The sequence below is a fragment of the Balaenoptera musculus genome, chromosome 19 (genome assembly GCF_009873245.2).
Source record: "Balaenoptera musculus isolate JJ_BM4_2016_0621 chromosome 19, mBalMus1.pri.v3, whole genome shotgun sequence".
Taxonomy (NCBI): domain Eukaryota; kingdom Metazoa; phylum Chordata; class Mammalia; order Artiodactyla; family Balaenopteridae; genus Balaenoptera; species Balaenoptera musculus.
In genome coordinates, this window is record NC_045803.1 from 21,600,427 (window position 1) to 21,624,362 (window position 23,936).

Consider the following 23,936-nt stretch of genomic DNA (forward strand, 5'->3'; position numbering starts at 1 on the left):
GAAGTTACAAACATCATTCACGAAAGCAATCTTTCTACCTAGCCATACACTCATATGTACTGGATAGAATCAGGCCTGTAAAGACAAGTCTCTTCTGAATCCTTTGTAACCACTCCATTCCAATCTCTCTCCTTTTGTGTGCTGGAATTTTTCAGTATTCTTTCAACAGTTTCAACAGGACATGCCCCCTGGTGGAAATGTTCACAAACCTCTGTATAGGATCTCTCCTTAAACCAGTTCAAAGGTCTGTACTTCTGCTTTAACACAGACTGAATTCATGCACTTAATTTACTTTTTCCCCATACCTTATTAAAATAACAACTAAGAAAAAAAATTTTGAGGGCATAAAGACAAAGATAATGGGAAAGGAGACAAGGAATATAGCAGATAAAGGATGTCAACCAAGTTTTGGAAACTGGACAACTGGTAACTGACTTTGCACAACAGAAAAAGCTTTAACTGCAGCAGTTGTAAAGCTGCAGTTGTAGGACTTGGAGAAGGCTCCTCTCTTGGAAATATTTCTGAAGGAAAGGGTGAACTAAAAACAAATATCTGAATTAAAGTTTGAATGGAATGATTAGGTTCCAAACCCCCTCCTCCCAAAGCATAGCCAGGTAATTTCCCTCCTTGACTTAGCAAAAGATTTACAGCCTAGAGTGGTCTGCAGGGACTGTGGGGAGGGGTGAAGAACTGAGAAGAGAATAGGAAATGTCTTGGTGAAACCAGTGTACATACCGAACCCTGAGACATCCAGCCTGGTTCTCAAAACACTAGGTGATGATTAGAAAATTCTTTGGTAGGATGCTAATTAACTCCAAAACTGCTGATTTTTTTGTCAATCCCTTAATGAGAAAAATCATCTTGCAACTTTAACTCCCTACGGAAAAGCTATTAGTCAACAAACTCTGCCCACACAGTTTCCTAACAGTGCTTAACTCTTAAGTATGAATGGTTAGCCAATGATCACCAAATATTTGAAGTCAAATGCCAGAGAGGAAAAAAAAAAGTAACATGAAAGGAACAAAAAACAAAAGCAATGCATGAAGAAAACTCTAAAAGAAAAAAACTCTAAAATCCTAAAAAAAGATTTTTATATCCACGAAACAAGAGTAGTATCTATGCCAAAGAAACGTTCAAAGGACAACAGAAAAACAAATAAATGAACAAGAAACAGAGCTCCTTGGAATTAAAATGTGCAGAAATTAAAAAAAAAAAAAATCATTCCATGATTCCAAACATAAAATAGAAGAAATCAGGTAAAAAATTATAACAAAGATAAAGAGATGGACAAGAGAAGGAAATTATCAAAGAAATAATATTAAAAATTTCCCAAAATTGTAGGACATGAATCTCCACACTGAAAGGTCCCACCAAACACCTAGCAAATGAATTTTTAAAACTCTACACAAGGTATATATCACTATGGCATTTCAGATCATGGGGAATAAGACAAGAACCTAAAATTTCTAAAGAGAAAAAACAAGTCACATACAAAGGAAAGAAAATGGAATCAGTTTTTTACTAGCAACCATAAGACAGAAGGCCTTCAAAATTGTTTAAACTTCTAATTCTAAATAGAGTAGTTACAAAAAGCAGGAGTATAAAAAATATTTTCAGACATGCAAAATTTCAAAAAAATGTATCTCCCACATACCTTCCTAGAAAGTTACTAAAAGCTAAAACTTGAAAGGAGATGCCATAGGAACCAAGAAATGGGAATAAATAAGAGGCAAAGATATGGTACAGTGATAAAGGAAGACACTAGGAAGATAGCCATTCTTTGAAATTCAAGAGAGGAGCAAATATGAAGGACTCCAGTAAAGAAGTCTCTAAGAATAAGATGAAAGTGTTTGGTTGAATTAATGACAGATACATAACATTATGCAACAAACAAAAAAAAAGCAGTAAACTTCAAATGAAAGGCTGTTCAAGAATGGAAATGGAATTATATCTAAGAATGAACACTGATTAAACAAAAATTGTAATAAAAAATATTAAAATGATTGAGGAACAGGGAGAAGAACATGAGCTAAATGTTCCCCTTTAATTATACGCAGGCAACTAGTAGATACTACATAAAATTGGAAAAAAAAAATCAAGAAAACAGAATATGCAAAGTACTTGGGAAATATGCATAAAAAGAGGAAAGCAAAAGATTAGCCTAAAGACTAAAAGAAATACCTCTAGGGAATGGGAACTGGGAGCAGAGAGGGACAGAGAAGGATACTACATTTTTATTATATGTTTTAAGGTATATGATGTTTTAAAGCTATTTATGTTTATTCTGAAGATAAAACCAAAAATCATAAACTTATACTCTGTAACAAAATACCAATGCATTTAAGATATGCCTCACTGAAGATACTAAAGAATACACATATTGCCTCATAAGATAAATCATAAAAGTTTGTTGATGGCCATATCACATTTCCCATAATACATAGTCCACATGCACTTCAAGATCCTAACCTCTCCTACTTCTGAACAAATAAACTTGACTTTATTACTATGAAGATTTTAATCTAACGTCTTCAACCCAAATATTCTTCACCTAATCTTGCTTCTTTCTCTTCTTCATCGATATTTTCCAAAGCTACATTTTCTATCTATGCTTTGAATCTCATCACCTCCAGGATCTTCTCATTCCTTCCTTCCTCCAATTAATCACTCACTGCATTTACTTACTACAAACATGCTCAGAAGTTTCCTATGCTCAAAGGAAAATAAAATCTTCCTTTAAAACAACAAGGAGCGAAATTACAGACTAAGAAGCTTCAAGCTTTCCCTGCCTCCCTGAAAAACATCAAAAACACAAAAACTAACTAAAATGTCTTAGAGGGGCTCTGGAAAACAGTCAAAGGTCTACAACCATGCAAACACCCAAACAAGAAAAAGCCACAGTCAAAATGGCAGGAAATTTCATGGCATTTTTACTTGCCTTTCCCCACCCACTCCCTAGTGTGGAGCAGTTTTGGTCTGGAGAAGGTGGCAGCCCAGATCCCTGCCTGGAACCACAGAGAACAAACTAGACTGTATTTGCAACATTCTAACCAGTCTGGTGGCTGTCTGAAAAACTGGTATCTGTCTCACCTAAACCAGGCCTCAGGGGGAAGAAATTAGCTGGCACTGCTGTTGAAAGCTGCAGGAGGACTACAGTTCTGCAGATGCCTAGGGCAAGAGATGAGAGATTGAGCCATACAACATACATCCTGAGGCTGCAAAGAGAAGTTGAGGTGAGACTCTCTGGCAAAGTAAAATATTCAAAAGCAGCCATGTATATAGGGTAATCAAAAATCCATACACAGGCCCAGGAAAGACATGCTCAGAAAACACACAAAAGACAAAACTTTTCACTTTGGGTTGATACAAAGGCTTAAAGAATGCCTAGCTTATTAGTGAAGGTCCTTCTCACCACTCTGCAAAGACTGGGAGAGGTAGTTGTGTTTTCAAATGCCCAACTTTCATCAAAAAATCAAAAAGCACACAGTAAACAGGAAAACACGGACCATTCAAAAGAACAAAATAAATCTCCAGAAACTGTCCCTGAAGAAACATCGGCATCAGATGTACTAGAAAAGGACTTTAAAAGCTCTCCTATGCTCAAAGAGCTAAAGGGAAATACAAAAAACTAAATGAAATTTAAAAAACAATATATGAACAAAGTGAGAATACCCACAAAGAGAAATTATAAGAAGGGCCCAAACACAAATTCTGGAGCTGAAAAATATAATAACTGAATTGAAAAATTCACTAGAGGGGTCAACAACATCTTTGAGCAAGCAGAAGAAAAAAAATCAGTGAACTTGAAGATTACAGACATTTGACTTTATCAAGTCTAAGGAACAGAAAGAAAAAAAATGAAGAAAGGTGAACTGAGCCTAAAGGATTTATGGGACATATCAAGTGGATTAATATATACATTAAGGGAGTCGCAAAAGGAGAAGAGAAGGAAAGTGGCAAAGAGATTATTTGAAGAAATAATGGCCGAACAACTCTTGAATTTGCCCAGATAATGAATCTATTGATACAAATCCAAAAAGCTCAACTAATTCCAGGTAGAATAAACCCAATTAGACCCACACCAAGACACATAATCGAACTCTTGAAAGACAAAGAGAATCTTCAAAGCAGCAAGAAAAAAACTCATCACATATAAGGGATCCTCAATGAGAATATCAGCAGAGATCTCAATAGAAACCTTGGAAGTCAGAACTCCAGTGGGCTGAAATACTTAAAGTACTGAGAGATTAAAAACTGTACTTCAGACATGAAGGATAAATTAAGACATTTCCAGATAAACAGAAGTTAAAGGAGTTCCTTATCATTACACCTGCCCTACAAGAAAAACTAAAGGGAATTCTTCAGGTTGAAATGAAAGGCCACTAGACAATAACTAGAATCCATATGAACATGTGAAGATCTCTGGTAAGGTAAACGTGGGCAAAAATTTAAAATAGTATTATTGTCATTGTGGCTTGTAACTCCACTTTTTATTTGCTACATAATGTAAAAGAGAAACACATAAAAAAACATTACAAATCTATGTTAATCGCTATACAATATAAAGATATAATTTGTGACATCGATAATATAAAGGGGGGAACAGAGCTATAAAGAAATAGCTTTTTTTCTAAGTGATTGAAGTTAAGCTGGAATCAATTCAAAATACATTGCTATAACCTTAGGATGTTGTAAGTAATCTCCATGGTAACCACAATCAAAATACCTATAAACTATCAATAAAGATAATGAGAAGGGAATCAAAATATTCACTACAAAAAAATCAACTAAACGCAAAAGAAGGCAGAATGAAGGAAATGAGGTACAAAAGCTGTAAGATATACCAAAAAATAATAAAATGGCAATGCCCTATAAATAGTTACTATATAAATGTAAATGTATTAAAGTACCATGGAGTAGGAAGGCACAGATTAGGAGAATCGATTGGGGAAAAAAAAAAAAAAAAAAAAAACAAGATCCAACTATATGCTGTCAAAAAGAGATTCACTTTACTTCTCAGGACACACAATAGGTTGAAAGAAAAAGGATGGAAAAGATATTCCATGCAAACAGTAACAAGAAAGAACTGGAGTGGCTACACTGAGACAAAATAAGTCAAAAAAGGTTACAACAGACAAGGGGTATTTTATATTGATAAAAGGTTTAATCTATCAAGAATACAATTATATACTGAGAAATAAACCTCACCAAGGAGGTAAAAGCCTTGTATGCTGCGAACTACAAAACATTAATAAAGGAAGCTGAAGGGCTTCCCTGGTGGCTCAGTGGTTGAGAATCTGCCTGCTAATGCAGGGGACACGGGTTCGAGCCCTGGTCTGGGAAGATCCCACATGCCGCGGAGCAACTGGGCCCGTGAGCCACAACTACTGAGCCTGCGCATCTGGAGCCTGTGCTCCGCAACAAGAGAGGCTACGATAGTGAGAGGCCCGCGCATCGCGATGAAGAGTGGCCCCCGCTTGCCACAACTAGAGAAAGCCCTCACAGAAACGAAGACCCAACACAGCCAAAAATAAATAAATTAATTAATTAAAAAAAAAAAAAGCTGATAATTTAAAAAAAAAAAAAAAAAAGGAAGCTGAAGATGGTTCCAAAGAAATGGAAAGATAACCCATGCTCTTGGATTGTAAGAATTAATATTGTTAAAATGGCCATGCTACCCAAAGCAAGATTTAATGCAATCCCCATCAAACTACCCATGATGCTTTTCACAGAACTAGAATAAATAATCCTAAATTTTATATGGAATCTTAAAAGATGCAGAATTGCCAAAGCAATCCTGAGGAAAAGGAACAAAGCAGGAGGCATAACCCTTCCAGACTTCAAACAATACTGCAAAGCTACAATAATCAAAACAGCGTGGTACTAGCACAAAAAAAGACATATGGTTCAATGGACAAAATAGCCGAGAAATAAGCCCACAGACATATGGTCAATCTTCGACAAAAGAGGCAAGAATATACAGTGGGGAAAAGACAGTCTCTTCAGCAAGTGGTGCTGGGAAAGTTAGACAGCCGCATGCAAATCAATAAAGTTAGAACACACCCTCACACCATACACAAAAATAAACTCAAAATGGCTTAAAGACTTAAATACAAGACATGACACCATAAAACTCCTAGAAGAGAACATAGGCAAACATTCCCTGACATAAATCGTAACAATGTTTTCTTAGGTCTCCCAAGGCAACAGAATAAAAGCAAAAATAAACAAATGGGACCTAATCTTAGAAGTTTTTGCACAGCAAAGGAAACCATAAACAAAACAAAAAGACAACCTACGTACTGGGAGAAAACATCTGTAAATGATGCGACTGACAAGAGCTTAATTTCCAAAATACATAACCAGCTCATATGACTCAATAACAAAAAAACAAACAACCCAATCAAAAAATGGGCTGAAGACCTAAGCAGACATTTCTCCAAAGAAGAGATACAGATAGCCAATAGGCACATGAAAAGATGCTCATCATCGCTAATTATTAGAGAAATGCAAATCAAAACTACAATGACGTACCACCTCACACCGGTCAGAATGGCCAACATCAAAAAGTCTACAGGGCTTCCCTGGTGGCGCAGTGGTTGAGAGTCTGCCTGCCAATGCAGGGCGCACGGGTTCGGGCCCTGGTCTGGGAGGATCCCACATGCCGCGGAGCAACTGGGCCCGTGAGCCACAACTACTGAGCCTGCGCGTCTGGCGCCTGTGCTCCGCAACAAGAGAGGCCGCGATGTTGAGAGGCCCGCGCACCGTGATGAAGAGTGGCCCCCACTTGCCGCAACTAGAGAGAGCCCTCGCACAGAAACGAAGACCCAACACAGCCAAAAGTAAATAAATAAATAATTAATTAAAAAAAAAAAAAAAAAAGTCTACAAACAACAACGCTGAAGGGGGTGTGGAGAAAAAGGAACCCTCCCACACTATTGGTGGGAATGTAAACTGGTGCAGCCACTATGGAAAAAACAGTATGGAGGTTCCTCAAAAAACTAAAAACAAAGTTGCCATATGATCCAGCAATCCCACTCCTGGACATATATATCCAGACAAAACTAAAATTAGAAAAGATACATGCACCCCTATATTCATAGCAGCACTATTTACAATAGCCAAGACATGGAAACAACCTAAATGTCCATTGACAGATGAATGGATAGAGATGTGCTATATACATACAATGGAATATTACTCAGCCATAAAAAAAGAATGAAATAATGCCATTTGCAGCAACACAGAGGGACCAAGAGATTATCGTACTAAGCGAAGTAAGTCAGAAAGAGAACAACAAATACCATATATCACTTACATGTGGAATCTAAAATACGACATACATGAACATAGGTACAAAACAGAAACAGACTCAAAGATATAGAGAACAGACTTGTGGTTGCCAAGGGGGAGGGGGAGTGGGGGAGGGAAGGATTGGGAATTTGGGATTGCAGGTACAAACTACTGAGTTGGCCAAAACGTTCATTCGGGTTTTCCCGTAAGATGTTACAGAAAAACCCGAACGAACTTTTTGGCCAACCCAATATTATACATAGGATGGATAAACAACAAGGTCCTACTGTATAGCACAGGGACCTATATTCAATATCCTGTGATAAACCATAATGGAAAAGAATATGAAAAAGAATATATATGTATAACTGAATCACACTGCTGTACAACAAAAATTAAGACAACATTGTAAATCATCTATACTTCAATAAAATTTTAAAATAAAGAATAAAATTATAAAAATACACATACCTAACAACAGAGCCTCAAATATGTGAAGCAAAAATTGACACAATTCAAGCAGTTCTGCAGTAAGAATTGGAGATGTCAACACCCCACTTACAATAAAGGTCAGAAGAACCAGAAAGGAGAACGATTAGGAAAGAGGATTTTGACAGCACTATAGAACAACTAGACCTAACAGATACATACAGAACATTCCACCCAACAGGAGCAGAATACATATTCTTCTAAGGGAAACATGGAACATTCTCCAAGAAAGACCATGTGATAGGTCACACAACAAGTCTTTAAAAATTTTCACAAGATTGAAACCACACAAAGTATTTTTTCCAATCACAATGGAATGAAATCAGAAACCAACAACAGAAGGCAAAATGAAAAATTCACAAACACGTGGAAATTTAACAAAACACTGAATTAAGCAATGGGTCAAAGTAGAAATCACAAAGCAAATTAGAAAATACCTTGAGATCAACAAAAATGAAAACACAATATACTAAAATTTATAGGACACAGAGAAAGCTATGCTGAGAGAGATTTATACCTGTAAACACCTACATTAAAAAAAAGAAAGATCTCAAATCATAACCTAACTGTATGCTTTAAGAAACTTGAAAAAGAATAATAAACTATCCAAAGCAAGCAGAAGGAAGGAATAACAAAGATTAGAGTAGAAATAAACAAAATAGAGAATGAAAAAACAACAGAGAAAAATCAAAAATAAAAGCTGGTTCTTTGAGAAGATGAACAAAATTGACAAGTCTACCTAGACTGACTAAGAAAAAGAGAGACTCAAGTCACTAAAACCAGAAATAAAAGTAGATATGCCTTTATAATCACATATAGAGCCTGAAATGAAATATGCAGTAAACCTGCAGGAGGAAGAATAAAAAGCAGAATCTTAAATAAAAAGCTAAATTAAAAAAACAAAAAGAAAAGTGAGACAATACTACTTATTTTACAGAAACAGGATTATAAAATACTGTGAACAGTTGAATGCCAACAAACTGAATAACCTAGAGAGACAAATTCCTAGAAACATATGGACTACTAAAACTGAAATGAGAAGAAACAGAAAATCTGAGTAGACCTAGAACAACTAAGGAGATTGAATCAATAATCAAAAACCTCCCAACAATGAAAAGCCCAGAACAGAGACTTCCCCGGTGGTCCAGTGGTTAAGACTCCACGCTCCCAATGCAGGGGGCCCGGGTTCAATCCCTGGTTGGGGAATTAAGATCCCACATGCCGCAACTAAGCCCACGTGCCGCAACTACTGAGCCCCTGTGCTCTAGAGCCTGTGCAATGCAACTAGAGAAGCCCACATGCCACAATGAAGAGCCCACAACGAAGACCCAACACAGCCAAAAAAAAAAAGCCCAGAACAGATGGCTTCACAGATGAATTCTACCAAACAAAGAAGAATTAACACCAATTCTTAAACTCTTTCAAAATTGTGAAAAGGAAGGAATACTTTCTATGAGGCCAGCCAGACAAAGACACTAAAAGAAAACAACAGGTATTTCTCAACAGCAAAGAAAATTTATGGTCACATAAAAACCTGTACAAAAAGGTTTATAGCAACTGTTTGTAATTGACAAAACACCAGAAGCAAACCCAAGTGTCCTTCAATAGGTAAATAGAAAACCTGTTGTACATGCATGTAATGGAACACTACTCAGCAATAAAAAGGAATGAACCTTTTCATACACAGAAAAACCTAGATGAGGCATTATGGTGAATGAAAGAAGTAAGTCTCAAAAGGTTACCTAGTGCATGATTCCACTTATATGACATTCTAGAAAAGGTGATAGATCAGTGGTTGTCAGGTCTTAGGGGTAGAGGTAGGGTGTGACCACAAAAGGGAAACATGAGAGAGTTTTTGGTGTGGTCCCATGTCCTAACTAAGGTATATCCTGTATCCTATTCTGTTTCCTGATTGTGGTGCTGGTGAAACAAATCTTTACAAGTGTTGTAACTCATAGAACTGTATACCAAATAAAAAGTCAACTTTGCTCTGATAATTTTAAAAAATAAAAAACTTTAAAAAGCTGGTCATATTCATGTTAAATGGCAAAATGCCAGATGTGAGCAAAAGGGTAGGACACTGAGCTTGCCATCTTCCGCTTACAAATGATCTTCCTCTGAGTCACTGCCTCTGAATCCTTTTATTGTTGTTGTGTTAAATCTATTTTGTCCTGTATTTTGATTACTTTTTAAACATGCAATGACATCCCTTCACCTTCCCCAATTATTCTGTTGACACTGAGGTAGGTATGTTTAACCTGCTTTATTTCTTCTGCCTTAAGAAAAATAAAGTATCTTTTCTTAATAAATGTTAAGTACAATAATATGCCTGAACAATTTCTTCAGTTATTATAAATTATTATAAAACTGTGTGAAAACAACTTTTTAGAATTCATTTACCAAAATAGATTCTCAAACATAATTTATTATTTATGTGTTCTGAAAATTATTTTAGATGAATATTGACCCCAAAAGTCATCGTTTTCGTCACTTCCTAAAACCGTATCTAACATTGGAAAGTGATTTACCAAAAAATATTTTGTTATTCTAGAGTTCTGTTCTATTCTATTAAAAGTATTCTTCCGTTAATATAAGTCAAATTGATTCTAAAGATTTCTCTGCTGAAATATCCATATGAAAATCAAAGTGAACAATCTTCAAAAGACTATGAACTGATTTCATATCAGCAGAGTTACCCCAGCAGATAAAGAAAGCCTTCACCATTAAGAAAGGCCTTTAAAGAATTATGCCCATTCTCTTTGCTCTAATATACATGACTTACTTTAATGTAGTAATACCAAAAGAATTATCATTGCCAGAAATTATACACAAGCCAAACAATAAGATTCTGATTAGTGGCACAAAAGATCAAAATATATATCAATTATAAACTTATAGGAGTTGATTTGCAATTAGAGTCTCCAAATATAGATTCCAGAATTTCACTGAGTGAATGAGTTCTCCAACTAGTACCCACTCATGTATAAGTGAAATAATTTCAGCTTTAGAAAGCTCAGCTGTTTTCTATCTACATGACCTCATTTATACAGAAGGAGCCTCAAAAATTTATTTTCAGATGCATATTTAACTAGAAGGCTAAAAATCAGGTAGGGGTGATATTATACTATCAATTTAAGTATGCTATTACAGAAATTAAGAACATAGATTAGATACTAAATAAACCTAATTTTAAAATGCAACTAAGCTAGCACCCAAGCCAACCCATCCAACTACACAACCTGTGTGTGTGTGGATATGTATAAATCAATAAACAATATCACAGATAAAGAAAACTAGAACTACCTCAATAAAATGAGGCAGAAACCTCAAACCACTTAAGTTTAAGGGTGACATTTTAGGTAGCATCTCTCCCCACCCGGCCTTTTCTTCTGTAAAATGGAAATGTGACTTCTTCCAAACCAAAACGCATGGTTAAGAACTGTTTCTACTTTTGCAAATAGGTATTTATCTTAGTTCAATAAGGAGAAGGAGAAGGAGAAGGAGAAGGAGAAGAAGGAAGTAAATTCCTTCTCTGTGCTAAAGTATTAAAAAGCGGAAGTAAGTCTACGAAAAGCATCTAAAACAAACCAATTATAAAATATAAAATGACCCCAATTCTTGTACCTATCCAACTTCTACCTACAAAACCATATGTGATAACTTTTACACTTGGTAATTTCTGAAAACATACTAATGTGGGTGATATTTCCAACCAGATGTTCCATTCTCCAGCCCACATTCTCAAATGCTGGATCTGCTCAAACTACCTCCAATTCGAAAGAATCACAAATACCCTGGATATTTGTTATATTTATCTAATAAATCAATGGAAGGTACTTTTAATAGCAAACAGTCCATCAGCGTGGCACTATGTGAACCAATACACATCCAGCAAAGAAACATCATTTATAATTGGTACATACGTTCTTTCCGGTGCTCAACTAAGCCCACAGCCTGCTTTGCTGAACATTTTGCAAACCAATTGTCCCCAAGTAAAACAGTGACTTCATTAGTATGGACAAGTTTTCCTGGCATGAAGGCAAAGGGGCCAAATGGTACCTATTGTTTAAAAAAAAAAAGGGGGGGGGGGCAAAAAAATTAAAAACACTAAAAACTATATTTTATAAAGCAGCATTAAAAGCTCTGTGTGAAGGTCCTTTTTATCTCTACACTAGGAAAAATAAAATGTCAATTTCATGGAAATTTAACATTATATTAAAATTTCACTAGGAAAACCTATAGAAAATTGTTTTAGGTTAATAAATCAACATTAAAACAAGAAAAGAGCATATTTACATATAGCTTTCAGAGAAATTAGTGTTGCTTCCAAATGTTTATATTTTTTGATGATTCATAAATCTAAATGAAAGCAAACTAGAAACAAAATGTTAACTTAATAAAGAATAACTTTGATTTTTAAAAACTGAAAATTATTTCTGAGAAAACAGTCTCTTTTTTGAGTGAAACAGGAATTAACAAATACACAGCTTTAAAGGGTTTACAAAATTTACGAAATATTTGAGCTGGTATAATAAATAACAATACATTTTCAAAATATTTGGGCTAATTTAATTAAGAACACAGTCTTCATGAAAAAGAATATTTATGCAATGAAAGAATCTAATTCAGGGCTCACGAATAGACTGCTATGTCGATATGAAGATCATGCAAACAAAAATCAGCAGCACCTTTTTATATAAAATCAATGTTCTAGGGTTTAATTCTGTGAATTACACAACATTATGGTCTATTCCTGCTCTGGCTAACAGGAAATGACTACATGCCATATTTCTGTTGTAATTAGTTTTCTAACATAGTAAATGTGCATACCAAATATGTCAAATTTTATGCTAACATTTATGCCATCATAATATGATAATTTAATATAAATCTGAAAAAAGGCAAAGTAAATATCAACTATTACTACAATTAGTGTATTATTATAAAGTAAAACAAAAATAAACCTTCCTTGCTATGGTAGCTACCTCTGATCGAGGCCATCAGGGAGGCAATTTGTGGATCAATATACATAAAGCAAAGAAACATCTTTTTACTCTACACAGTTAATATCTTTACAAGAAACAACATATTACTTTAAAAGAAACACACCAAACATACCATGATATTATAAGACAACTTATCAGGCAAGGTACTGAGTCTTTCTTCAAGGGCATTATAGTCATTATCTACTTTCTTCCTGTTGACAAAAAAATACCAAATACTAAATTAATACACAAATTAACAATTCCTCAAGTAGGCTATGTATCATAAGACAAGCTAATCAAACACCTAATTTTAGCAATTTAAAGATTAAAGTATTTTTTAATTTTAAAATCGTGTTTTTACAAAATTTAGCAATGGCATTATTCCACCATACATTTATCAAAGAATTAAGACTCTCAGGGACATTAGCTTTTAGATGTAGAACACACACATCTTGAGAATTAGTGTTCCCTAAGGTAGAGGATCATCTGAATTAAATAAAATTTGGAAATTAAGGGAGACAGTGAGTTTGGAGGGAAACGGGCTCAAGATGAAGGAAGAAGAGTTGATAAAAGCTTTTGAGTGAATAAACACTGGTTTTGGAATAGAAATCACGAACACAAAATTTGATCAGATGCTTCAGTTCTCCTCGGAAAACTTTAGGTTGAAAAATGTGGTGGAGTCATCAACCCTTCAGTTATTCATACTAATGTTATTAACGTGAGAGAGAATCAATCAGGGGCTAGAAGAAATTAGGTAGAGGTAATATAAAAAGCATTTCGATTGGGCCTTGGAGTCTGTTCCATGTTTTACCTAAACAGAGCTACCTAAATAAAGTAATTTCAAACCACTAAAGGATGTAATTCTGTAGGAGCAGAAATGGTCTTACGTTTCCACATTGTGAAGCCTACTCGGTTCTCACACCTGCTGGAACTGAATAGCCCTACAATGAGATACCTCTTTCCAAACCTTCTCTGGATATGAGGTTTAAGGGTTGCCTGCTAGGCTGCAGGCTGCAAGCAAAACCAGAGCACTGAAATTTTTTAAAGCAGACGGGTGGTGGTCTCCATTTTTAAAAATAACGAAAACAAAACACTCATCATTTCAGCAAGTAATTTAAAAGAACATGTAGATATTGTCGAATTAAAATTAGAATAAATTTCAGCATAATCACTCTCCAGATAATAAAAATGGCTGCTTTATAAAAATCATGGAATTGGTTTCAGTTTACTCTTTAGCTCCCCTAAAGCAACAGTAACATAATAAAAATCATCCCATTTAGTCTTAAAAATATCAAGGAATTTCACATATATATTGTTATTCATCCTAAAATATTCCTGTAGTAAATGTCACTTATCAACATTTTCCTCTTACAAAAGAGAAAACAGAAGGAAAATGGAAAAAACCACACGTTTAAGAGAAATTAGATCTACTCTATCAAGGAGAGGTAAGCAATAAGCAATGACCTTAACCTAGGTCTTCTGACGTGTATTCTTTCAAGCAAGGCTTTTCATTTTCTAATGTTCTAGTGCTTTTTAAAAAATTTCCTCTGGAATCCTTTTTTATAAATAAACATAAAATGTCTTTATTTGTTTAAGGCAAAAATGATCCTTCTGGATACATTTTTATATGAATAAAATGTTAGGAAACTTCATGAACAGGGCTATATACCAGAAAGAACATGGCTTTGAAGTCAGACCAGAGGGTCAATCCCAGATTCACCACTTAACATAAACAAATTAACCCTAGTCTTAGTATCTTCAATGGTAAAATTGGAATAATGCCTAACTATCGCACAGATCCAAAGAGGACTAAATATAAACGGTCTAACACCCTGTCCAGCACTGAACATCTACATTGAGCATCCAATGACCCTTTTTCCATGAAGTATCAAAAAAACACCAATTCTAAAATTTTAAAGAAAGACTATATTACCCGCTAAGATAATTCTACTATGTCAAATTCATTCAATTTGATACAAATAGCACAACTTACTGCTAAAAGTATAGCTAAATGTAACAATTCAGGAAGCTTTTGGAAACAGGATTGGTGCAAGCAATAAATGGGATACTGTCCATAAAGATCTGATGTGACACATTACCTGCACACAGTGAACTCAATATTAAATCTACAAACACTAGCAGTTTTAGATAAGTAATTTTGCAAATGCTTAGATGTCTAAATGTTCCTACGATTGTTAAACAGCTAGTATTCAAGTTAACATTCAATATATAATATTCCGGTAAATACACCTGAAAAGGGGGGGGACTTCTAACAAAACATCTCTTTTATATATTAAAAGAACAGTAGGTTCAATCAAGGTGCTACAAGAGATCAATATCAGTATTATTCCAAAGCACGTATATTCAGTTTTAAACTTATCAATAATTCTCTCTAGAACAAAAATGTGGACATACTGGAGAACAGTTTAAGACTGGAGTTGCTATTTCTAAATTTTGAATTGTTTTCTAAAAATACAAAAAGAAAGGAGAAGATAATTTAAAAAGCAGCTCATGCAGAAATCCTTTTTGAAGGGAGGCAAGTAGGAGTCAAGCAGTGTCTCTGGGAGAAATTATGGCTTGAGGAACTCTCTCCCTGAAATTCCCACTAGTGGAAATATCCAGCATCAAGTGCCTGGTCAAACAGTTATCTCCAAATAGTCCCTCTCATACTTAGGGCTTAAATAATCCCATTAAAGATCACAAAGCCTATAAAACAGAAAACACAAAAATGATTCTAAGAACTAATGTGTTATGGAAGGTTGTACCTATCTTTATTTGTACCAAAATTGAATAGATTTTTTTCTATTTTACCACTGAGAAATATATAACTAAATTTTTGGAGACGGTAAAATATGTAGTCAAAGAAGGGACTGCTTAAAATAATTTTTTTTCAAATGGAAAATAAAACCCAGATATAGTTAGGATAAACCTCTCAAGCCTACTTATTTATTCTATATAGACCTCTTTGTTTGGCTTCACCATATCTGATCCTTACAGATTAGGTTCAGCCTTCAATTCTTAATTTAAAAGAATTATCCAATAAGTAAGATTTAATTTGCATCAGACATCCTCATGCAACGTTCCTTATAGAAAATAAGAACTAAAGCACTGCTATAAGGCATATAAGAAACTTTTATAATCTTCTTTTGAGTCTTGCTAATCATGTGCTATAATAAAAGCCTTCTGAGAAGCATCTATTGTTATTAAAAAGCAGCAGCAAAAAAAAAGGACATAACTACAAACTAGCCTTAACCTTAAGGATGAAGATCAGGACAGATCTCATGAGAAATACCTTATTTTCATAAGGTTATAAAAAGTATGAGAGACAGTAAGTTAAATGATGTGTATGCTCAAGTACTTATAGGTACTTATAGGTGAAGTATGTAGATATCCACAATTTACTGCGAAATGCATCATTAAAAAATGGATTAAGGGTTGAGGTATGGATAGATATGTGATCAAGGTTCATCTATTTAACTCTTTCAATTTTTCTGTATGTTTGAAGATTTTCATAATAGAATATTAAAAAAGGAGATGGGAAAAATATGAGAGGAACTCCTTATTTTTAATCCTCTTCTTAAATGCAACGGATAAAAGAAAATCTTTGTGAAGCAAAAGAAAAAGTTCTACATCCCTTCTTTGAGACAAGTGATTAAAGACTCCAATTTCCAGCTTTCAATAATAAAAAAGGAAAATAAAACAAATCACTGAAATAAAATTTTGTTAATTTTCACTTTAATGTATGAAGTTGGAATAGGCAGAAAATAGACATTAAGCCCATTTTTTAAAAATCTCCTCTATCATTCTCTTTACCTAATATCCTAAACAAAAAAGCAGAAAACACGAAGAGATGCTTAAAGGGACAAAAGGGAAATGGCTTTACATTAGTGTTAATATTTGGGCTGATCTGGGGCAGAGTTAATGCTTTTAAGTTTTTAATTTAAGAAATTATAAAACCCAAAGATTTTGGAATATATATGAATAAATTTACAATCTTCTTTAAAAATGATTTTTAGCCCATCATACCCACTCTAGAATGTCCCATTAAGCATCCAAGAAACCTTTGTTTCAATTCAATTCACCATTAATTGAGTGCCTGCTCTGCAACCAAGCCTTATGCCATATGCTGCAGGGATCATCGCTCAAATATAGCATGTCTTTTTTTTTTTTTTTTGCAATGCTTCTCTGTTAAAGATCCACTGGCTTGATGGATGCCTTGGTTTTTACCTCAAAAATTAAGAAAATAGAGGAATACTGAATTCAGGCATTGTAAAGAGAGAAATCTCGTTTCTAAAGAAAGGAATTACTGACTTTTTTAAAGTATCCTCTTAAACAGCATGACAAATTATCAAGGTTATATTAAGCAATAAAAACATTCTTGAAAGACGGATCTACACTGTTGTGCCTTCTGCAATCTGATGGGAAGGGGAACTCTTTTAACAATTTAAATGTATCTGTATAAAATCAACAGCATTTTAAAAAAATGGTCATGGCAAAATAAAATACTATCAAGATAAATGATAGTATTCAAAATTCAGGCAATATGGTCTCATATTCCTTTTTCTCAACTCATACCACCTAGGAAACATATCAGAAGATGCTGATGAAATAATCCATGTTCTTTATATTTTACAAATCTATCAGAAAACTTTATTTTTAGAAATAGATAACAGATGAACCTAAATATAAAAACTTATAATTTTTCAAAAGTTTAATGAAACAAAATTATCCAAAGAGAGACAGACGCAGCTAACATTCTACGAGATTTCTTCAATTGAACTTTTCAACAATGAGACAACAGAGTACAATGGATATACACAGCAAAGGTGGGAGAGAGGAATTTGTGCCCTCTACCAACAACCATGCACATGTAACTTCACACTTGTCAGTTATCATTGGTACCTGTTTCTTCATCAGTATTCTTTTGCTCTAAGAATAGAATGAGATGTGAATTCAACGTAAGAAAGTTTAAAAGTTATATAAAAACACATAACTCTAAGTGTGAAAGAAATGCCCTCAAAGTGCCTAAGTCTTAGCTTTAGGTGATGAGTTTATAGGCAATTTTTATTTTCTTTGTTTTCCAAATTTTCTACAACTGATACATATTTCTGTAACAAATCAGGAGGGACTTTTAAGAAAAGATGACTTTAGATGTGATAATTTATAATTGACTTAATAAGCTTTGAATGTTTGTGCCAGTTTCTACTTAAACCTAAGCATAATTTATAAGTTTCATCATTTCAATTTCTTGTTTTCTATACTTTAGAAAAAAAGGAAGCTTCTGTTTGTTGTTCATAACCCTTTATGGTCACTGATACCTATAAAAAACTGATAAAAACTCTAGATCTTTTCCTGAGAAAAAGGCCCTATATTTTGCATAAATTTCAATAGAAGTCCACTCATAGATCCCTTGAGGTTACTGTTTCTTTCAAGAGGTCTTACATGAGGAAAAAAAATAGCAATCCTGGCTTTGAACGTACCAAATACACAAAATTCTCAAAATTATCTATAACTCCTTGATTTAAATAAAAAGAAAAATGGGAAAACTATCACCAATTTGGTCATGAGTTCAAAATAAATTAGTAAAAAAGATAAATTGTACACATGCCTAATTTTTTTACAGCTTACATTTTCCTTAGTCATACACTGATAGCCACACCTCCTTTTGTCTTTAGTACATTAGAATTTAGACTTTTGTATCTCAAAACAAGAGCATGAACTCTAGATTATCACTGAATGATACACCTCTCAGTCAAGCATTGTTGTTGCAATATTTACCCTTCGTCCTCAGTGCTCTGTGCTTGAAAGTTTTATTGCATGCTGCTCTCATTTTATAAAATAAATAAATAAAAATGAACGAAAACAGAAAAAAATCAGAGTGCAAAGAAATGTAGTTTTCAAACCTAATACGGTTAAGACAAAGATGAAAAATCATGAGGTGTCCAAATCGCATTGAGGTGTAGCCTCAATAAGATATATCAAAATACTCACTGGACTTAAGCTGACTGTGAGAAACTGTGAACCAAAATATACAGACACTGGAAATACATTCAAAGACTATGTTCTAAATGATGAGATGTCATTAGGGATTTTTTTTTAATATATAATAGTTTAAACTCTTTGGGGGGAAAAAATTCCCCTATAACATATAACTTTGCCTTTTATTTTCAGAAATGCTTTAAGTATTAAACTAGTGTGGTTTTTCCAAAAACATGATACAAAGGTGAGGGGACTCCCAGAAGTTAACAAATTCTAATTACAGTTTAAAAATCATTAACTCTTTTAGAAAAGAAAAGAAAAAAACCCTAAGCATTTACAATTTGACCACAGTGACACAAACACAAGAATTAAGAAGCTGAAGGGAATAAAACAAAATGTCTTAAAAAGCAAGAGGGAGAGAATTAGCTTCTCTTCAGAATTATGAGTAAGTTTATCTTTATTCTTTTATTTCTACCTTTCAGTAAATATGTATTCATTTTATATTCAGAATAAAAAATTTTAAACTTAATACAGATTTTGTTTCCTAAAAAATCATTCTTAAAACATTCAACTTGAATCTTTTTTTTTTGCATCTTAATTTGCTTTGAAACATCATACACAAAAATTTCAACTTACTTAACATCCCAACCCATGTACTAAAACATGACACCAGAAAAAAAAAGCTGAAGAATGACAGAGAAGGGGGTTTCTATATATGATTCCTCCCTCTTGCCCTTGCCCCTAAGGACATTTTCATAATAACAACAGAAATCCCAACAACAAAGGTATGTAAAATCTTCAGAAAATTGGAAGATTTTATGACACATAAAAATAAAAAAGCCCAAACAGAGGGCTTGTACAAAACAGTGACTGAAAACTTTGTGGTCAGTAAAATGAAGACTCTGAAAAATATGGTTACCAAACTTACCTAACGTTGAGGAGTGAACTCATCATCATGAATAAATGTTTTTAAAGTATTAAAGGTATGCAGATCGATATTTCATATAGCATGCACAAAAAATAAATTTTATATAAGCATATGAAGGCAAGTCAAGAAAACACTGTTTCAGGTAATTCATGAGAAACACACTATAAAACCACAGCATTGTTCTAAAATAGTTCAGTGCTTTTGTGGGGCAAGGTATCCCTCAAAAACATCAGAGGTAGATACAGATATTCATCCATTTGTACAGACTAACTAGAAAGAGGAATTGAAAGAAAGAAAGAAAGGGGGGGAGACAGAGAGAGAGAGAAAGAGAGAGAAAAAAAGAAGGAAGGAAAGAAAGAAAGAAAGAAAGAAATCATCAAATCTTCACTTGTGATTTTTAACTATTTAGGCATGCTCTCTTGGTTATTTCTCACTATATACTTTGACTATAACCTATGCTAGAAACTAATTACTCTTTTTCTTAAAATACTATTTTTTTCCAGTTTCCTTTGAAAAATAACAAATGTCGTTTGCTTTACAATCCCCCCTCTCTCAAAATTCACATGCTTCAGAATTTTTACATCCAAATTTAAAGCTATTATTTCTAAAATTAAACATCTGAGCAATATAAAATAGCTTTTTCTATATTTTCATTTAAGTTTGCTTCAGGTAATTTCATAGATATCTTTACTACTTAAAACTCTCAAGATAATTTGCAGGAAACAAGACTTTTTTTTTTTTACATAATTCATATGCATATAATTTATGATTACAAACAGTGCCTAACATACAGATGATATGTATGTGCCAGGCATCAGATACCATATTCCATTTAATTCTCACAAATCAACACAAGTAATGAGACTTCTTTTTTCTGTGGGACATGTTCAACAGAAGTCATCTATAGTGCATTAAAAATGACCATAAATTTTTTGTCACTCCTCCCACCAACATGTGGAGTCTATTTACCCACCTTTTGAATTTGGTCTAGTTTTATGAGTTCCTCTGACCAACAGAATGTGGCCTTGCAGCTTCCATTCTTGCTGCCCTTATAGCATCATGTAAAGTAAGCAAGAGGAAGAGCACATGGAGAGTGAGGCCCAGCTAACAGCCAAGCACTAGCCACCAGACTTGTGGGCGAGGCCATTTTGGGCAACCCAGCTACCACAAGGCTGCAACCACACGAGTGAGTCCAAACAAGATCAGGAGAAAACAACAGAGGTAAGTTCAGTCCAACATGCACAACCAAAGAACCATATATAGGTAAATGGTTGCTGTTTTAAGCCAGTACATTTTGGAGTAATTTTATTAAAGAACAATAAATAATGGATACAACAGCTTAGCAAGGATGTATTTTGAGTTGTGTAAGTCATACTCTCAGTCATGTGGCCATTATTTATTTTAAAAAAAATAAGTAGCAAAAAATATTTGGTAACGCTAAAAATCAGACATTTGACACACAATGAAGTTCATGGGAACATAAAGAATAGGAGTTAATTAATGACTGAAAACAATCTCCAAAGTAGAGTATTAAATGTACAGTGTACAGTGTGATTTCATCTTTATCAAAGAGTGGGAGCATAATATATATAAATATGTGGATGAATACACATACATATACATACACACATACACACACACACACATACATACACACACCCCTTGTGCAAATAATTTCTGAAAAGATTCGCAGGGAACTGGTAAAGAGCAGTCGTTTACCAAGAAGAGAAGTGAGAACTGGAAGACAAGGGTAAGAGGGAAACCACATACCATTTATACCCTTTCGTACTTCTTAAAGTTTGAACTTTATAAATATACTGCCCAATTTCAAATTTTTAATTTAAAATTTAAACAGCTAATATGCAATCTTCTATGTCTTTAGGATATATACTGAAATATTTCCAGATGAAATGAAATGCTTCAGAGTAATGTCAAAATTGAGGTGGGGGTAGAGGGTAGGATAGGCTATTTTAAAAGGAAACAAACAGTTCAGATGCAATCATGAGTTGATAATCATTGAATCTGAGTGATGGGTACATATGGGTTCAATACAGAACTCTGTCACCCTTTGTTTGAAATTCTTCATAATAAAAGTTATTTAAAAACATTAATATAAAGCTTTAACAATACCACTCAGGAAGCCATCTCTCCATCATGATATAAGAAGATAATGGCATGAATACAAAATATTCCGGAATATTTACAAAGCTTTGGAGGGTTTTTTGGTTTTTCCTTCTTTCTTCATCTGACAATTAGTTAAACTTTTCAAAAAAGATTTCAGTTACTATTAATATTTATTGAGTGCCAGTGTGGATGTTCCATAGACATTGTCTCACACTTTACCTTCAAGTTAAGTAGTTATCATCATCACTTTACAACAAGAAAACTAAAAATCTCAGTAATTCACCCAAAGTGACAAAGTTAGTAAATGACAGGAGTCAAATGTAGGTCTGTGGCTCCAAATCCCATGTTCTTTAGGGAAGAATTTAAAAGATTAAAAATTACAAATAATCTACAAACAGAATAATCAGCCCCTAGTGGATCAAACACTAGGAAGTATATCCATATGTCCACATGAGAAAATAGTGTGTGGATTTTATAATGCCTTATTTCCTGAGTTAAGTAAAAAGGATTGTAAGGAAAAAAGTTAGTTGTACCTAAAAATTTTCTTAAATCTTCACTAAATTGATAACCACTATTAGCTCTAAAAGTGATGCACAAATTCTCAACTATTAGGCTCAAACATTTCCTTTTTATCTGTTACTAATTAAACAAATACTATAAATGTCTTTAGGTCACCAAAGTTCTGGGATTTGAATTAATTTTCTGGAAGAGATTTCTGGGGTCAGACTCCATTGCCCCAGACCATTTTTACTCCTACATTTCTACAAATATTTTTACTTTGTGGCCTACATTCTTAAGAAAAATTTTAAGGTAAAATATTCATACTCATCCCTTAAAGAATCCTTTAAAATTGCACAAATGAGCATAAACATCACTAGCATAAGACTACATTTTTTAAAAAAACATGTTATTTTGCTCCTCATTATATTGGTATATACTCATAAAAAAGGATAACTTAGGTACATGAATTGTATTTTAGACTATGCTAATGCCAAAGGTTAGAGTGAAAAGCAACATGCTTTTAAAAGCAATGCATGAGACACCCTTAAAAATAGCTCCAGTCTCTGTTCTTGCTTCCTATCTCCAACCAAATAGCACAAAATTATTGTGATTTCCCTGTTTAGTGCCCAACTATGCATTTCTCCGTGGCAGGGTCTTTCACTTCCAAACAGCGGCATAATACTGGCATATGGCAGAAACTCAATCGTTGTTTGTGGAATTAAGATAATAAAAACATCACAAGAATTCCACAATGCTCCCTAATAGCAATTTCCTGGCTTTCAGAGGAATTGGAGACACTTGGTTTCAGTTTTTTAATATAATAAATTCGTGAATTCACTGGCCATTTGGATTCTAGCAATATCAGACCCTCATTAAAAACAAACATAAAAGTCTGTTTCCTGAGCCATATTAAAAATAATTCAGAGGAAAAAGCAAATTCTAAGTGGAAAAAATTATTTTAATTGTTTAATGTATAGATAAGGTACTATATTACTTTAAGATATGTGAAAGTAAATATGCTAAGCTGCTTTAGTTTGGAGAGCTATGGAAAACTGGAAATTGAGACTGAGTCATGTGAACCTGCCCTGAAGTAAATGTTGCATTTCTGTCTGTCAAGCTCATCAGACTTGGGTACTGCTATAGTACTTATAAAAACGTTATACAAAAAATAAGCAAATATTTGGTCTTTACTTACTCAAACATTTATTAAGTGCCTATAATGTGCCAAACACAGTAGGAGGTGCTGTGGATAAAAGGATGAAAACATGTCCCTTAGCCTTAAAGAATTCTCAGTCTGGTAGGGAAACAATCTTAAACCAGAAGCAAGTTGTCAGTCACACATTTGTGTAATTTAGTATCTATTCTGAGTGAATCAACCTTTTACTAATTTCGTGAATTCCTTACCAAAACCAATAGAGTAAAGTCCACATTAATAAGACTTCCCTTGGGAATTATTCGTAAAATGGATCACTTTGGCCAAATTAGCAGGGGGAAAATGGTTAATTCCTTGACCGAGGACTCACATTTCAAGTTTTAACCTGGACTGAATGTAAAATGAAAAGCGAATGGTCCATTATGGAAATATTGACAGACTTAAACCACCAGTGGATGCAACTACAACTCTGCATTTATTGAAA

General features: G+C 33.9%; 1 protein-coding gene across 1 annotated transcript in view; it reads right to left on the reverse strand.

Annotated features, from left to right (window-relative positions):
- Positions 1–23,936, reverse strand: part of URI1 (URI1 prefoldin like chaperone) — a 64,870-nt gene that overhangs the window by 14,763 nt on the left and 26,171 nt on the right. The window contains 2 exon segments of the mRNA XM_036833299.1: positions 11,706–11,841; positions 12,901–12,979. Coding sequence (XP_036689194.1) covers positions 11,706–11,841; positions 12,901–12,979 — 215 coding nt within the window.